The 15,830-nt window shown below is 45.6% G+C and overlaps 1 protein-coding gene across 2 annotated transcripts in view; it reads right to left on the bottom strand.

Annotated features, from left to right (window-relative positions):
- Positions 1 to 3,370: 3,370 nt before the first annotated feature.
- The window catches only part of ADAMTS12 (ADAM metallopeptidase with thrombospondin type 1 motif 12), a 260,830-nt gene continuing 248,370 nt past the window's right edge, over positions 3,371 to 15,830 (bottom strand). For both annotated transcript variants that reach the window (XM_006116518.4, XM_006116519.4), the window contains 3 exons: positions 13,636 to 13,809; positions 10,086 to 10,239; positions 3,371 to 5,264 (listed from right to left, as the gene is read on the bottom strand). In XM_006116518.4, coding sequence (XP_006116580.2) covers positions 5,029 to 5,264; positions 10,086 to 10,239; positions 13,636 to 13,809 — 564 coding nt within the window. In that variant the 3' untranslated portion in view covers positions 3,371 to 5,028. The remainder of the gene's footprint in view (positions 5,265 to 10,085; positions 10,240 to 13,635; positions 13,810 to 15,830) is intronic.

Here is a 15,830-nt window from a genome sequence, read left to right as displayed (position 1 = left end):
GGTTTTGTAAACCCCACTTTTCTCATGGAGGCACATTGATCTAAGTTTTAAGAGTAAACCAGGCCTTAGACACCAACCTACAGTGCTCAGGATTAGGAAAAATCCATCCCTGTGAGTGCCTAAGTACACAAACCTTACTCCAAGTGTAGGCACAGCTAGTCAATGGAAGGAATACTTATGGAGGGAGTTCCTACAGATACTTCCAAGAATCTGACCCTATCTAACTTAACCAAGATCAATGAGAAGACTCGAGCAGTGCAGGGAATTTAACACAGGTCACCTTATTACCAGACTTGTCCCCTAACCACTGTCAGCTCTTATCCACAGTGAACAGATTCAAAGGGGAATGCTTAGTAGGGGAGGATGCATCTGGTGAGGTCCCTACTGAGGTCACCCAAAGAAACCTCTCATACAAAAATTCGGAGAGTGGTAAGTAATGAAGAGGACAGGACACTGATACAGCTTGATCTGGATCACTTGGTAAGTTCAGTGCAAGCAAACAACATTTTAATACAGTTCAGTAAATATATTCAACTAGGAACAAAACATGCAGGCCATACTTACAGGATGGAGGACTCTATTCTGGGAGGCAGTGCTGCTGAAAAAGTTTTGTGTATGGAGGGTGTCATGGTGGATAGTCATCTGAACAGATGATCCTAGTGCAATCATAGAATCATAGAATACTAGGTCTGGAAGGGATCTTGAGAGGTCATCGAGTCCAGTCCCCTGCCCTCATGGCAGGACCAAGTACTATCTAGACCATTCCTGATAGAAATTTATCTAACCAACTCTTAAATATCTCCAGAGATGGAGATTCCACAACCTCCCTGGGCAATTTATTCCAGTGTTTAACCCCTCTGACAGTTAGGAACTTTTTTCTAACGTCCAACCTAAACCTTCCTAGCTGCAGTTTAAGCCCATTGCTTCTTGTTCTATCCTCAGAGGCCAAGATGAACAAGTTTATATTGACAAGGGAGGTAATTTCCAACTCAGGTAGATGTACAGACACTAGCTTTGATCTAGCTAACTGTGTAGCCATGGTGGTGGGATGGGAGGCAGGATCGTTTATCAGATCTTTCCACTGCCCCAGCATCAATAGTTAGTGTTCTAGTTCAGTCAAAGAGCCCTTGCAAGTTCCACTGTATTAGATGGGTCTGTGTTTGGCCCTCAACACAGTCTCAGCTTGAAATAATGGAGCTCTATGACCAAATCTTTGCACCCATTTTGCTTCTTCAGAGATGATACACACCGGTCCTTTCATTTTATTTAATAACTTTATATCCAAACTGTATAAAATGGTCTCATTTTTATTCCTTCTTCAGGCTATTAAACATTCAAGAAACATTCAAATAATAAACAGCAACTATTTTTAAGTATCTTGTAATGTTTAAAGGCAATAGAACTGGTACTGACCAGCAACACCATAGGGCTACGTCTAGACTGGCATGATTTTCCGGAAATGCTTTTAACGGAAAAGTTTTCTGTTAAAAGCATTTTTGGAAAAGCGCGTCTAGATTGGCAGGACGCTTTTCCGCAAAAGCACTTTTTGCGGAAAAGCGTCCGTGGCCAATCAAGACGTGCTTTTCCGAAAAAAGCCCCAATCGACATTTTCACTATCGGGGCTTTTTTGCGGAAAACAAATCTCTGCTGTTTACACTGGCCCTGTTGCGCAAAAGTTTTTCGGAAAAAGACTTTTACCCGAACGGGAGCAGCATAGTATTTCCGCAAAAGCACTGACAATCTTACGTGAGATTGTTAGTGCTTTTGCGGAAATTCAAGCGGCCAGTGTAGCCAGCTGGCAAGTTTTTCCGGAAAAGCAGATGATTTTGCGGAAAAACTTGCCAGTCTAGACACAGCCTAGGTGTATATAACTTTAGAACATGCATGTGCATATAGACTATGTATGCATACGTACACGGACATCTGAGACATCATTTTAGCTACTATTCAAATATTAGCACCTTTTTATAGCAGCAACATATCTTTAACAGCTTATTTAAAGCAGCATATGTAGTAGCTGTAATTGTGATTAAATTGTCATCCCAGACACAATAAGAGGCCTGATCATGTGATGCTTCACCTGCAGAACTTTCCATTAACGTCAAGAGAAGAAGTGAGCCGGAAGGCATAGATCTAGCAAACACCACCATTTCAGGGTACGTGGGTGTGTGTGCGTTCTAGAGGGAGGGACCACTATACTCACCTACATGGATGCCTTCTATGATGATGTAACTGGCTCTGTGGACATGGGGAAGTTGGTGAATGTGATACACCTTGACTTTAGCAAAGCTTTTGATAAGGCCTTCCACAGTATTCTTGCCAACAAGTTAAGAAAGTATGGTTTTAATAAATGGACTGTGAGGTGGATAGAAAGCTGCTTACATTGTTGGCCTCAGTGGGTAGTGATCAACGGCTCAATATCTGGTTGGTGGTCAGTATCAAGTGGAGTGTCCCAAGGGTCGGTTCAAGGTCTATTTTTGTTCAATATCTTTATTAATGACCTGGATGAGAGGATGGATTGCACCCACAGCAAGTCTGCAGATGATACTAAGCTGAGGGGAGAGGTAGATATCCTGGAGGGTAAGGATAGGGTCCAGAGTGACCTAGACAAATTGGAGGATTGGGACATGTTGGAAAGGGTCCAGTGGAGGGCCACCAAAATGATTAGGGGGCGGGAGCACATGACCTACGAGGATAGGCTGAGGGATTTGGGCTTATTTAGTCTGCAGAAGAGAAGAGTGAGGGGGGATTTGATATCAGCCTTCAACTACTTGAAGGGAGGTTCCAAAGAGGATGGAGAGAGGCCGTTCTCAGTAGTAACAGATGGCAGAAAAAGGAGCAATGGTCTCAAGTTACAATGGGGGAGGTCTAAGTTGGCTATTAGGAAAAACTATTACACTAGGAGAGTGGTGAAGCACTGGAATGGGTTACCTAGGGAGGTGATAGAATCTCCATCCCTAGAGGTTTTTAAGTCCTGGCATGAAAAAGTCATGGTTGGGATGATTTAGTTAGAATTGGTCCTGCATTGGGCAGGGTGTTGGACTCGATGACCTCCTAAGGTCTCCTCCAGCCCTGTGATTCTATGATGCAGGTGCTGGACTGAGGCCTTAATTAATACACTATAAGTCATAGAATCATAGAACCACAGAGCTGGAAGAGACCTCAGAAGGTCATCAAGTCCAGCCCCCTGCTTTAGGCAGGACCAATTCCAACTAAATCAACCCGGCCAGGGCTTTGTCAAGCCGAGACTTAAACACCTCTAGGGATGGAGACTCTACTACTTCCCTAGGTAACCCATTCCAGTGCTTCACCACCCTCCTAGTGAAATAGTTTTTCCTAATATCCAACCTGGACCTCTCCCACCACAACTTGAGACCATTGTTTCTTGTTCTACCATCTGTCACTACTGAGAACAGCCTTTCTCCATCCTCTTTGGAACCTCCCTTCAGGAGGTTTAGAAGTCAGGTCTAAACACATTTCTAGTATGTTTTATAATGTTAGTCTGGAAACATGGCCCTTAACAGTCAAAAACCTCTTTAGTCACTGCAATATATTTATGACCTGTTCATATGGTATAAAACCAAGAAGACTGTAAGTAGCACAACCTTAGTAGTCTATAAAGTGCTACCAGACCATTTGTTGTTTTTTTCTGTACAGACGAAACTCAGCTACCCCCTGAAGTCTTAGAACAGTTAGGAATCTGAAGGTTATGTCTAGGATTTTTCAAATGTTAGCCAATACATATGTTAGGCACAATACATTACTACATATTAAATAAATGGTATTAATATACAATACATGATACAGCCAAGTGTCAGGAAGTTAGGTTAACAGAATATATTATGCTTTTCCCACAGTTCTGTGCACCCATGTTGAGCATTCCCCAACACTTTGAAAATCTGAAGTCAGCTCTGGCATTAGAAAATAGAAAACCTGTCAAAGCAAAGAGGCATGCATACGTTGCTATAAGTCTGGGTACGATGTACTTTCAGAGCCCATCCACATTTAGAACATAGTATTCTAAAGAAGGGCTAGGAAAGTATAGGGAAGTATCAAAAACTGAGCTGTCACAAACTAGTGGGTTGAGTGAAACACCCACCGGAGTATGCTCTTGTTATAGGTGACGTAGGCACTGCCTAGGGCGGTACACTGGGACCCGCTACCCCTCCATCTTGGGCAACTGGACCAAGTTTGAGCAGAGTTGCAATCTCATGTGCCAGGCCACAATGCTACTCAAATTTAGCCCAGCCTCTTCTCTGTCATAATGGAGGGCAGCTGAACCAATGAGGAGGGGGATAGAACACTGAAGGTTTGCTTAAGATGGCAGATTGTCCTGAGAGGCCTCTGCATCCAACTTCCATTGAATTTCAGTGGACCTTAAGCACCAAACTCCTTTCATCTTCTTTAAAATTCCCAGCCTTGAGTGTTTTAAAAGCCAATCAGCTCCCATTGAGAATAGTTATACCATCACCAATGGAGCTGAGTAATTATTGGGATTCTCTACAGCTAGCACCAATAAGGCCTAGCTGCTGCAGAACCTACAGAGCTTGCCTCCAAGTTGCAGTATGGCAGACACACTACCGACATCCCAGGAGGTTGTGTAGAGAAAAGTCCCATTAATTACAAGAAACAGGAGAGATTAGCTTTACACTTTGGGACCTGAGACTAAATGGTGCTCTGTACAAGTGCCAGTTATTTTAATACTGTTTTGGGGGCAACCACAATTTGTTCTTCCACTGTAAATGGAGACAATGAAAAGCACAACATTCTTCTAAAGACCTGTATGCATGCCTCTAATCTGTATTCCATTCACACATAAGTACCAGGAACAGGTACACATTGCAAAGCACAATGACAAATTTGTAGCTGTCTTAAAAAGAGGGCTGAAGAAGCATATTGGGGTTGATTGCCCTAAAGGATGTATTTCCCCAATTTTGATCTGTTCTTTACGTTTCCATCTATATAGAATGGCTCCATACAAAAGAGAAAATGGAACTACTGATTAAATTCACCAGGGAGCAAAAAACCCTAGTGCTCAGCACGTTGGCTGTTGCTCTTTTTGATTGGAGGCAATTTTCTTCTGGATTTGGTGTAATTTTGTTCTTTGAAGGTCTGTTGATTTCCAGATCTTGTTTTGTTAGGAATTCGGGGCCTATTACATGTGAAGCAGCACTGAGTCCTTATTGATGGCACCAGACATTTGCCAATCCATTTCAGCTTCTGGCAGAAATTAATGGACAGCTTGTCTTTGTGGCACGGCAGGCCTATGGTGAAAAACAGGATGAAAGTTAGTTATAATCTTAGCATCTAGATGAGAATAACCTATAGCCAGGTTTAGAACTGTGCAAATGCATGGTCAGAATAGGAGAGAAGCAGAGTGTCTGAGCTCCAAGGCAGCAGATACACCAAGGGGGTTGGCAATGGCATAGTCAGAAGGGCACACTTGGGTAGGAAATGATAGGGAGTAGGGTTAAGCCCCAGTACCCAACCCCACTCTCCAGCTGCAATGGCAAATGGGATGGCAGTGGGTGGGTGGGCCTAGATACAGAGTGGGTGGGCCACGCTATACCCATGGCTATGCCCCTGGAACAAGGCCCAAGCCACAGTGTGTCACACTATTCTCAAAAGTACTGCATTTACAGATACGCATTGCCACTGGCTATCTAAGGGACAGGACTCCAGAAGCTGTGGGAACTTACTTTTCTAAGAGGCTGTATTGACTATGAGGAGCAGTGGGAGCTTTCAAGAACGGCAGGAGGGAGCAGATAGAGTGCAGCAGTTCTGTGTCCCCTTCCTCTCCCCCCCAGCACTGTCTGTAAAACATACAGGCTACGTCTACACTGGCCCCTCTTCCGTAAGGGGCATGTAAATTTCAAGAGTCGTCGTAGGGAAATCCGCGGGGGATTTAAATATCCCCCGCGGCATTTAAATAAAAATGGCCGCCGCTTTTTTCCGGCTTTTAAAAAAGCCGGAAAAGAGCGTCTAGACTGGCCCCGATCCTCCGGAAAAAGCGCCCTTTTCCGGAGGGTCTTATTCTTACTTTGAAGTAAGCGTCTAGACTGGCCCCGATCCTCCGGAAAAAGCGCCCTTTTCCGGAGGGTCTTATTCTTACTTTGAAGTAAGAATAAGACCCTCCGGAAAAGGGCGCTTTTTCCGGAGGATCGGGGCCAGTCTAGACGCTCTTTTCCGGCTTTTTTAAAAGCCGGAAAAAAGCGGCGGCCATTTTTATTTAAATGCCGCGGGGGATATTTAAATCCCCCGCGGATTTCCCTACGACGACTCTTGAAATTTACATGCCCCTTACGGAAGAGGGGCCAGTGTAGACGTAGCCACACTGAATCATTACTGTAGATTATCTTTCCATCTACTTGTGTTCTGCTCAGCACTCTCAGTCCTGCACTACCTGTGGCTTCTTCATCTTACCCACATCCGTTGTTTTATACAGAAGAACAATGCCTAGCAGCCACCTGATTGGAGGCGCTTACCCAGAATCCTGATGAAGTTTTGGACTGCTGCAAGCAAAAGCCCCGGTAGCACCTCAAAGAGGAGCCTCAATCTGTACCGTTTTTAACTAAGCAGCTGCCGGTCAGTCGTGGGATCAATCAAATTGGGTAGTAGTGTAGGGAGAAGATAAAGGAGCTCAAGGAAATGTACAAAAGACCAAAGCTAAGAATTCCAGATCGAGTGCTGCCCCAGACACCTGTTTGTTTTATGGTGAACTAGACTATGTTCTATGTAGTACCCCAAGCACAGAGTTGTAAAGCAGAGGCATTGAACGCAGCCCAGAGAGGGTTCTCCCTCAGCTTTGGAGAGGATGAATCATAGGATCTTTTCCTTGATCTGTCAGTTGGGGTATGTCTACACTACAAAGTTAATTCGAACTAACAGCCGTTAGTTCGAATTAACTTTAATAGGCGCTACACATGCAAACCGCTAGTTTGAACTTAATTCGAACTAGCGGAGCGCTTAATTTGAACTAGGTAAACCTCATTCTATGAGGACTAATGCCTAGTTCAAATTAAGTAGTTCGAATTAAGGGCTGTGTAGCCACTTAATTAGAACTAGTGGGAGGCTAGCCCTCCCCAGCATTCCCTGGTGGCCACTCTAGGCACCACCAGGGAAACTCTTCTGCCCTCCTCCCGGCCCCAGAGCCCTTAAAAGGGCACGGTCTCTCTACGGTGCCCGTGCCAGGTGCGAGCCTGCCAGCACCCAGCCAGCAGACCCTGCACCTGGCACGGCACGAACCAGCCACCTGCTGCCACCCAGCCCTCTGCCTCTTCCCGGGACCAGGCTGGCAGCTCCCAGGAGCCTGCCCGGGGCCGCAGGAGGCGGGCGCCCACCTGGTCTAGTGCGGAGATCGTGGACCTCATCCACGACCTACGCACTAGGCACAGGAAAGTGGCCGTCTAGGGCAGGATAGCTGCCAGCCTGGTCACCCAGGAGCAGGTTTGCATGAAAATCAAGATGGTCCACTGAGACCCCCGACCCTGAGCCCTGAGCTTAGAACGGCCGTACTGGGTCAGACCAAAGGTCCATCTAGCCAGTAGCCTGTCTGTCGACAGCGGCCAACACCAGCTACCCCGGAGGGGAGGGACCGAAGACAATGACCAAGCCATTTGTCTCGTGCCATCCATCTCCGGCCTTCCACAAACAGAGGCCAGGAACACCATTTCTATCCCCTGGCTAATACCACTCCATGGACCCAGCCTCCATGAATTTATCTAACTTCTCTTTAAACTCTGTTATGGTTCTAGCCTTCACAACCTCCTGCAAGGAGTTCCACAGGTTGACTATTTGCTTTGTGAAGAAGAACTTTCTGTTATTAGTTTGAAGCCTGCTACCCATTCATTTCATCTGGTGTCCTCTAGTCCTTCTATTATGGGAACTAATGAAGAACTTTTCTTTATGCACCCTCTCCACACCACTCGTGCTTTTATAGACCTCTATCATATCCCCCCTCAGTCTCCTCTTTTCTAAGCTGAGAAGTCCCAGTCTCTTTAGCCTCTCTTCATATGGGACCTGTTTCAAACCCCTGATCATTTTAGTTGTCCTCCCCTCTCCCACCCTCTCTCTTCCCCTCTCCCACCTCCTTTTCCCAGTCTCTCTGAGTTTTGTTCAATAAAGAGAGTTTCTATTTTTGAACACACGTGTCCTTTATTTTGTACATCAGGGGCTAGGGAGGGGTAAGTGGAAGGAGGTGAGGGAGGAATGGGGTACGAGCCCCCAATGGGGAGGACTGGGGTGGCTCTGCGGGCTCTCCTGCAGCCCCCCGATTGACACCCCCCCAGATGGCAGCCTGCGGCAAGTGTAGCTGTGCTGATGGCCGAGTGCTGTGATGTGCCGAGTGTGGGCATTCAGGGCTCTCCAAGCCAGGACTGCTTTGCTGTCCCTCATCGAGTTAGACAAGCGTGCGGGGAACCCCGGAGAACTGTCTGTCTGGGGTGGGGGTCGGGTCCCTTTAACCACAGCCCTCGGCTAGCCTGAGACAGCAGCTCCATGCTCTAAGTCCTAATCTGATGCCCTGCCGGCACTGCTTCCGGCCAGCCTTAACTTCGGTTCAGGGTCCACTCAATGTGGACATGCTAGTTCAAATTAGCAAAACGCTAATTTGAATTAGTTTTTAGGTCTAGATGCACTAGTTCGAATTAGCTTAGTTCGAATTAGTGCTGTAGTGTAGACATACCCTAAGAGCACAGTATGGCTACATCTACACTACATGCTTCTTGTGCAAGAAGCCTTTTGCACAGGAGTTTTTGCACAAAAACTTCTTGTGCAAGAGTATGTCCACACCTCAAAGCACATGGCAAAAGCAATGTGCTTTCATGCACATTTCTGCGAATGGCCATCAGAGCACCTGTGCTTTTTCCCATAGGGGTTTCTTGCACAAGAAACCCCTCTGGAGCATCCACACTTTCATTCTTGTGCAATAGCTGTAGCGCTAAAAGCAGTTATGCCTCAGAAAAGGAGGTTTACTTATGGTGGAAAAAGCCTTCTGTTTTGCCATTTAACTGCCCATTTAATTGCACAAGAGCTCATTTGAGACGTGAACACTCTGCAGGTTTTTGGCAAAAACCTTGTAGTGAAGATGTAGCCTATGTGGAGAAGAAACAGGGAAGGGCACAATATCTGAACTGGTAAATGCTGGCCTCTCTGTTACTATTATGAAAGATAACATCCAAAGTTTAGGCAGGCCCAGCTCCATTGTTCAGGGGTTGGTGCATTGGTCTTGTAAATCAACATTTATGAGCTCAAATCTCAACTAGGCCTGAGCCTTACATCCTTACTTGCTTCCATAAGAACTAGGGGTCACCAGATGACATTAATAGGGAGCAGGTTTCAAACAAAAGGGAGTTTTTCTTCACACAACACATAGTCAACCTGTGAGATTCCTTGCCAAAGAATGTTGTAAAGACCAGGGCTACATCTAGATTACATCCCTTTTTCATAAAAGGGATGCAAATTAGACGTATCGCAATTGTTAATGAAGCGGGGATTTAAATCTCCCCCGCTTCATTAGCATAAAAATGGCTGCCGCTTTTTTTCGGCATGGAGCTTTGCCGGAAAAAAGCACAAGTCTAGATGCGGATCTTTCGGAAAATAAAGCTAGATGGACCTTTTGTCTGACCCAGTATGGCCATTCTTACATTCTATAGTCCTACCTGCTACTTCCATGATGAGCGGATCCTGTGCCATCACACACATCTAATTCACCTCGGTTCCCTTATCCTTTACCCTGGCTCTTTCCCTGGCAGACTATTTAAAATGGCACACAAGCCAAGTCCTACTGGATGAGTGATTGTAGGACTGCCTAGACTAGAGTCTGACCTGGAGCTGTTTATCTATCAGAGAGCAGTGAGGCTATGGCTACACTGTAACCTTCTTCTGGAAAAGCTTATGCAAATGTAGCGCGGCGTGGAATATCGTGGCACTTCATTTACATAATTAATTAGCAGCCACTTTTGCACAAGAGGCTTTTGTGCAAAAAGGAGCTGTGTGCCTCTGATGGTGCAGGGGAAAAAGCCTTTCAACAGAGGGAGAGATCTGTCTGATTTTCAAGAGAGCTAGCACATTGTGCATTAACTTACTTGCACTTTTCCTGCACTCTCGCATATTGCATTTCTGAGATTCTGGAGGCTTGGGCTCATGCTCACACAGAGATTGATTTTTGGCTTCATTATCTTCTGTACTGATGCATGTTACTGTTCTTTGCTGAATGCCTCCTCCACACGAAGCAGTGCACTGGAAGAGATACAATACATTTATCCCAAGGCTTCTGATAGCATAAATTATATTTCTGGATGAGCAGGAATATGTGTCCTTGATCTTATAACTCAATTGGTTAGGTCCAATAATGGTATAAGCAGAGTGAATATGTGGATAAAGCTGGCAACGAGGTTTGTTGCAAGGGAAAGTTCCAGGGTTGGTATTAGTGTGGTATGTCCTGTGGTTGTTGATAAGAATCAACCTGAGGTTAAGTGGTTGTCTATAAGGGTATGTCTACACTAGATTGTTAGTCCGAGCTAGGTAGGCAAATGAGGGCAACTGGAGTTGCAAATGAAGCCCGGGATTTAAATATCCCGGGCTTCATTTGCATGTTCCCGGGCGCCGCCATTTTAAAATCCCCCTTAGTCCAAACTAACTGCCCGCGGCTAGATGCAGCAGTTAAACGTTAATTCGAACTAATTCCTTAGTTCGAATTAACTGTTACTCCTTGTGGGCAGTTAGTTCGGACTAAGGGGGATTTAAAAATGGCGGTGCCTGGGAACATGCAAATGAAGCCCGGGATATTTAAATCCCGGGCTTCATTTGCAACTCCGGTTGCCCTCATTTCCCTACTTAGCTCAAACTAACGAGCTAGTGTAGACATACCCTAAAAGACTATGGGTCTGTCTCCCAGAGCCTCCTGGACTGTAGTATCCTTTTCCAGTATAGGTTGTAGTTTATTGATAATGTGTTGGACAGGTTTAAGTTGGGGGCTATAGGTGATGATGAGTGGTGTTCTATTGTTGGTTTTCTTGGGTCTGTCTTGAAGTAGATGGTTTCTAGGTATTCGTCTGGCTCTTTCAATTTGTTTTTGTATTTCTCTGTGTGGGTAACTGAGGTTTAGAAATGCTTGGTAGAGATCCTGAAGTTTCTGGTCTCTGTCAGTGGGATTAGAGCAGATGCAGTTGTATCAAAGGGCTTGGCTATAGATGATGTATCATATGGTGTGCTCTGGATGGGAGCTGGAGGCATCAGCACGCTCACTACTGGATTATCCAGCTACGTAAATTCTCTGCTCAAACCCTACACAACCAACACTCCCAGCTATCTCTGAGATATTACTGACTTCCTGAGAAAACTACAAAACATCAATAACCTCCCTGATAACACCATCCTCGCTACCATGGATATAGAAGCTCTGTACACCAGCATCCCACATGAAGACGGATTACAAGCAATTAGAAACACTATCCCAGAGGATACCACTGCCAATCTGGTAGCAGACCTATGTAACTTTGTTCTCACCCACAATTATTTCCAATTTGGGGACAACTTATACCTCCAAATCACAGCCATGGGTACCCGCATGGCCCCACAGTACGCTAACATCTTTATGGCTGACTTAGAACAACGTTTCCTCAGATCCCGTCCCACAGATTGTTAAAGTCTCTGTGGAATGCATCCGGTGTTTCCTGGCCATGGGTCCAGATCATAAAGATGTCATTGATGTAGAGTAAGTAGAGAAGGGGTAAAAAGGGATAGGATCTGAGGAAATGTTGTTCTAAGTCAGTCTAGACTTAGCCATAGGCACTGACTTCCCCTTCTGCTGGGGGGTACTCAACCCCCCACTCTGTCCCAGGCTATGTCATCACTCCATTGCTTCTCCTAAACCTGATTCCCTCTACACTGTCATTCCACCCATTTTCCCACCCTGTGCCCCTGTATCACCCCCGCCACTCCTCCACTTCACCCCACCCTTTCCCCAAACCCCCACCATACTTTCTCACCTAACTGCACCCCATTCTTGCTCCTCGCCATCCCTCCCAAAGCTTCCTGAATGCCACAGACAGATGATCTGCAATGTCCCAGAGATTCTGGGAGAGAGGGGAAGGAGTCAATCAGTGAGACTCTGGCATGCAAGAGGCATAGAAGGAAGGGGGCAGGGGAGGGAAGTTGGTGCTGTGAGGGTGCTCTGCACCCACTAGCTTTTCCCTGTGGGTGCTCCAACTCTGGAGCACCCATGGAGTTGTCCCCTTTGTATGTAGTCAGGGCCATTCCTAAAGGGGTTTCAGGGCCCAGGGCAACCCCCGCCTTTACTCTAGACTCCACCCTGCCCCTGCTCTACCCTGCTCCTACCCCATGCCTTCCCCAAAGACCCATCCTTGCTCCACCCTACCCTGCCTCTTTCTGCCCCTTCTCACCTCTACTGCACCCATTCCCTAAACCTCTCTCCCACAAGTGACATGACCCAGGAGATTACCAGGGGGCTGGCTGTGGGGTAGCAGCAGGAGTTGGGCCCCCCCCCCTTACTATGGCAGTAAGAACTGCAGGAAGCTGAGCAATTCATTAACTTTCTCCAGTCTGCTCCGCTCTGCTGCCATCTGCCAGGTAGGTTGCTCCATTTCACCACAGCGGTGGGCTGGGTCACTCCACTTCCCGCACCACTCTGCTTCCCCGAGCCCACTCCCTCCCAGAACAGGGAATCAAGGGTGCTCCCTGAGGTGTGGTTTCATGAGGCATACCAGAGACTGCTGGTCAGCACAGCGCGGAGGCCATTTTTATTTTAATGAAACAAGGATTATTTAAATCCCTGCTCCATTGACTATGTCGAGTAAACTACTTTACAAGGCTCCATTAATGGAGCCATGTAATCTAGACACACCCTTCCATACACATGCTCATTTCTTGTGCAAGTCATAGGTCCTGCTCTCCTGAAACCATAGATGTACCAGAATCCAGCTGTGTTCCTCTGGCCAGCTAGCAGCATGCTGGCTATGGGTTTTCTTAGTGATGGGCATAGACAATACAAGATAGAGTGAATCGTGTTTACACTTGAGCAGTCCATTGTGGAAAGGAAAGGTTAATTGCCAAGTAACTGCCTTTGACCTAGGAGGTTGCTTCCCATTCCTGGGAAGTTTGGGTAAAGAAGAGTAGGTCACACAAGTCTAGGTAATTATAGGGTAACATTGGCAGACTCTCCAAACATGAACCTGGCAACCTGGACATCCACTACAGTCAGGCTGCTAAAGTACTGGGTTTGAACCAGAACCAGAGTGGGATACAGGCTCAGACCCATAGGCTGGGATGAGTCTACAGACCTACATCCTGAGGTTTCTGATGTGGGTCAAAAAGCCTTGTGTGTGGATGACTTGTGCTCAAACCTGAATCTAAGCCAAGGTTTACTATACAATGTAAACATGTCCTTGCAGGATGTAGCTGTATATTGAATACAGACTATGAGTGGCTCTGATGTGGTTTACTGTTAGTATAAGTGATCTCCGACCAAAAGCAGAAGCTGCAGATCCTATGATTAGGTAATAGCTTAATCTCTTCCTTTGAGAGCAAGTTCACATAATAGTATGAGCCATAATAGTCACTTTAGTAATTGACAGTTATTGGCTAGCTCTAATTGCTTGTTTTATAGGCCAATACCTCATTCCAAGGCGCCACACGCCATTCCAAGCAGGGCTCTGTATTACAGCTAATGCTCAGTTGTGGTTTATGTTCTAATAATTGGCAGTGAAAAGGCCGCAGAACTCGCTTATCATGAACATCAGTGCAGTGAACATCTCGGGTCTTGAAACCACCACCACAGTTTGTAGAGCACTGTACACAGAACAGAAAGAAGCACATCTTTAAACCACAAATCTCTGACAGGCTAACATTTCCACATTCAGAGGATCAATGCAAATATTTGCCTTGTGAAACATGGCTGGAATTTCCTGTCTTCTTAGGAGCCAAGTAGCATTAGGATGAAAAATTGTTTCACATTGCAGCAGATCTAAATATGCCAAAATTATTTCCCTACCATCACTGGCATGTTTGAAACATCCATCAGTGATAAAAATGCCTTGTTAATTAGGAAGCCCTGACAGCTGGTTCCAAATAGTCTCATAGTAAGAGAGTAATAATACATCATAAAAAATCCCCTACAATAAAACATGCAGGAGATTCTAAACTGCTTGATTTGTCAAGGAAGAAATAAGCCAATCACCATTCAGGGTTTGGAGGATATTTCCATCATTGTGTAATTAAAAACAAGGGTTTTATGGGGCAAGGAGTCCTGTGGCACCTTATAGACGAACCAAAGTGTTGGAGCATAAGCTTTCATGGTCAAAGACCCACTTCAGAAGATGAATGTTCGTGCTCCCCCTCTGCCCATACAGGACTCCTCGCCACTTTTGCAGATTCAGACGAACATGGCTACCTCTCTGATACTCGACACCATGCAAGGGTTTTATGGGTATTTCACATGTTCCTCTGATGCAGTAGTGGGCAATCTGCAGTTCATAAACCCCTGGCTGTCCCCATTTACCATGTGCCTCTCACAAATAGGGGCACGGGATCCCCGCACTTCCTGCTTCTCTCTACATGCCCTAGATGCTCTTGCGCAAAAGCACATCTCTTGTGCAAAGGCACATGACAGTGTAGACACACTCTTGTGGAAGACTTTTTGCACAAGAACTCTTCCACAAAACAGTTCTTGTGCAAGAAGCTGCCAGTGTAGACGTAGCCCTAGAAACTTGTAGGATCATGTTCCAAAACAATGAAGCATAAAAACCAACTAATTTAATCCAGACTTCTTCACATTGACCTGCAGTGGGGATGCAGCAATATTACTGTCATTGGTGCTTTATAAATGTTTGTAATAATAATAATGACAACAATGAGTAATGAGCATAATAACTGCCATGATTAAAAATCCACATCATAGCAAACAAATAGCACCCTCTGCCCCAAAACATATTTTTATATGTGAGAGAATAATTTGGTTTGTAGCACTAGGTTCCAGGGAAATAACAGGTGGCTAATATGGCAGGAAATTTTATTACAAAGAGATTATTTACCTCAAATTGGCCACATAACTAGACTCATAATCCCTAAAACATCTTTTGTTTACAGTACTTTCTTACTAGCCTTGATTTGTAGTTTCTTTCTGCAATATAAACATCTTTTACTTGTCACAGAAGCAGTGACATTTATGGAGAAAAGAGAGGGCAACATTCACCCCTGCGCAGAGGGCTTGAAGGCTCTAGTAAGACTGAGGCCATGTCTACACTACCGCCCTAAATCAACCTATGTTAGATTGATTTACAGCAACCACAGTAATTATTGTGGTGGCTGAGATCCCACCTCCCTCCTCTGGAGCACATCAAAGGATGAAAGAGGGACCATATGGGTAGCTGAGAGCACACCTGGGAGCCATGGCCAGATGCCCAAGCTCTGTCACCTTCCTGAGTGGGGAGCCTCCAAACAGCCCAGCTGGGAGTAGGGAGCCAGGGCAGATGGGCTCTAGCTGCCCAGCTTTCTTGTCAATTTCATGGCTTCCCTGGAGCTGTGAAACTGACAAGAGAGTGAATAGCTGATGTAAGTAATACAGTGTCTAAATATAGATATAAGTCCTCATTCTAGGAAGGAGCATGGCGGAAAGGGATCTAGGGGTCATAGTGGACCACAAGTTGAATATGAGTCAACAGTGTGATGCTGTTGCAAAAAAAGCAAATATGATTCTAGGTTGTATCAACAGGTGTGTTGTAAGCAAAACTCGTGAAGTCATTCTGCCGCTCTACTCTGCACTAGTTAGGCCTCAGCTGGAGTACTGTGTCCAGTTCTGTGCGCCACATTTC

Source organism: Pelodiscus sinensis, chromosome 6, assembly GCF_049634645.1.
Source record: "Pelodiscus sinensis isolate JC-2024 chromosome 6, ASM4963464v1, whole genome shotgun sequence".
Taxonomy (NCBI): Eukaryota; Metazoa; Chordata; order Testudines; family Trionychidae; genus Pelodiscus; species Pelodiscus sinensis.
Note: the sequence above shows the minus strand (reverse complement) of the source record. Positions and strands in the feature narration are given on the sequence as shown.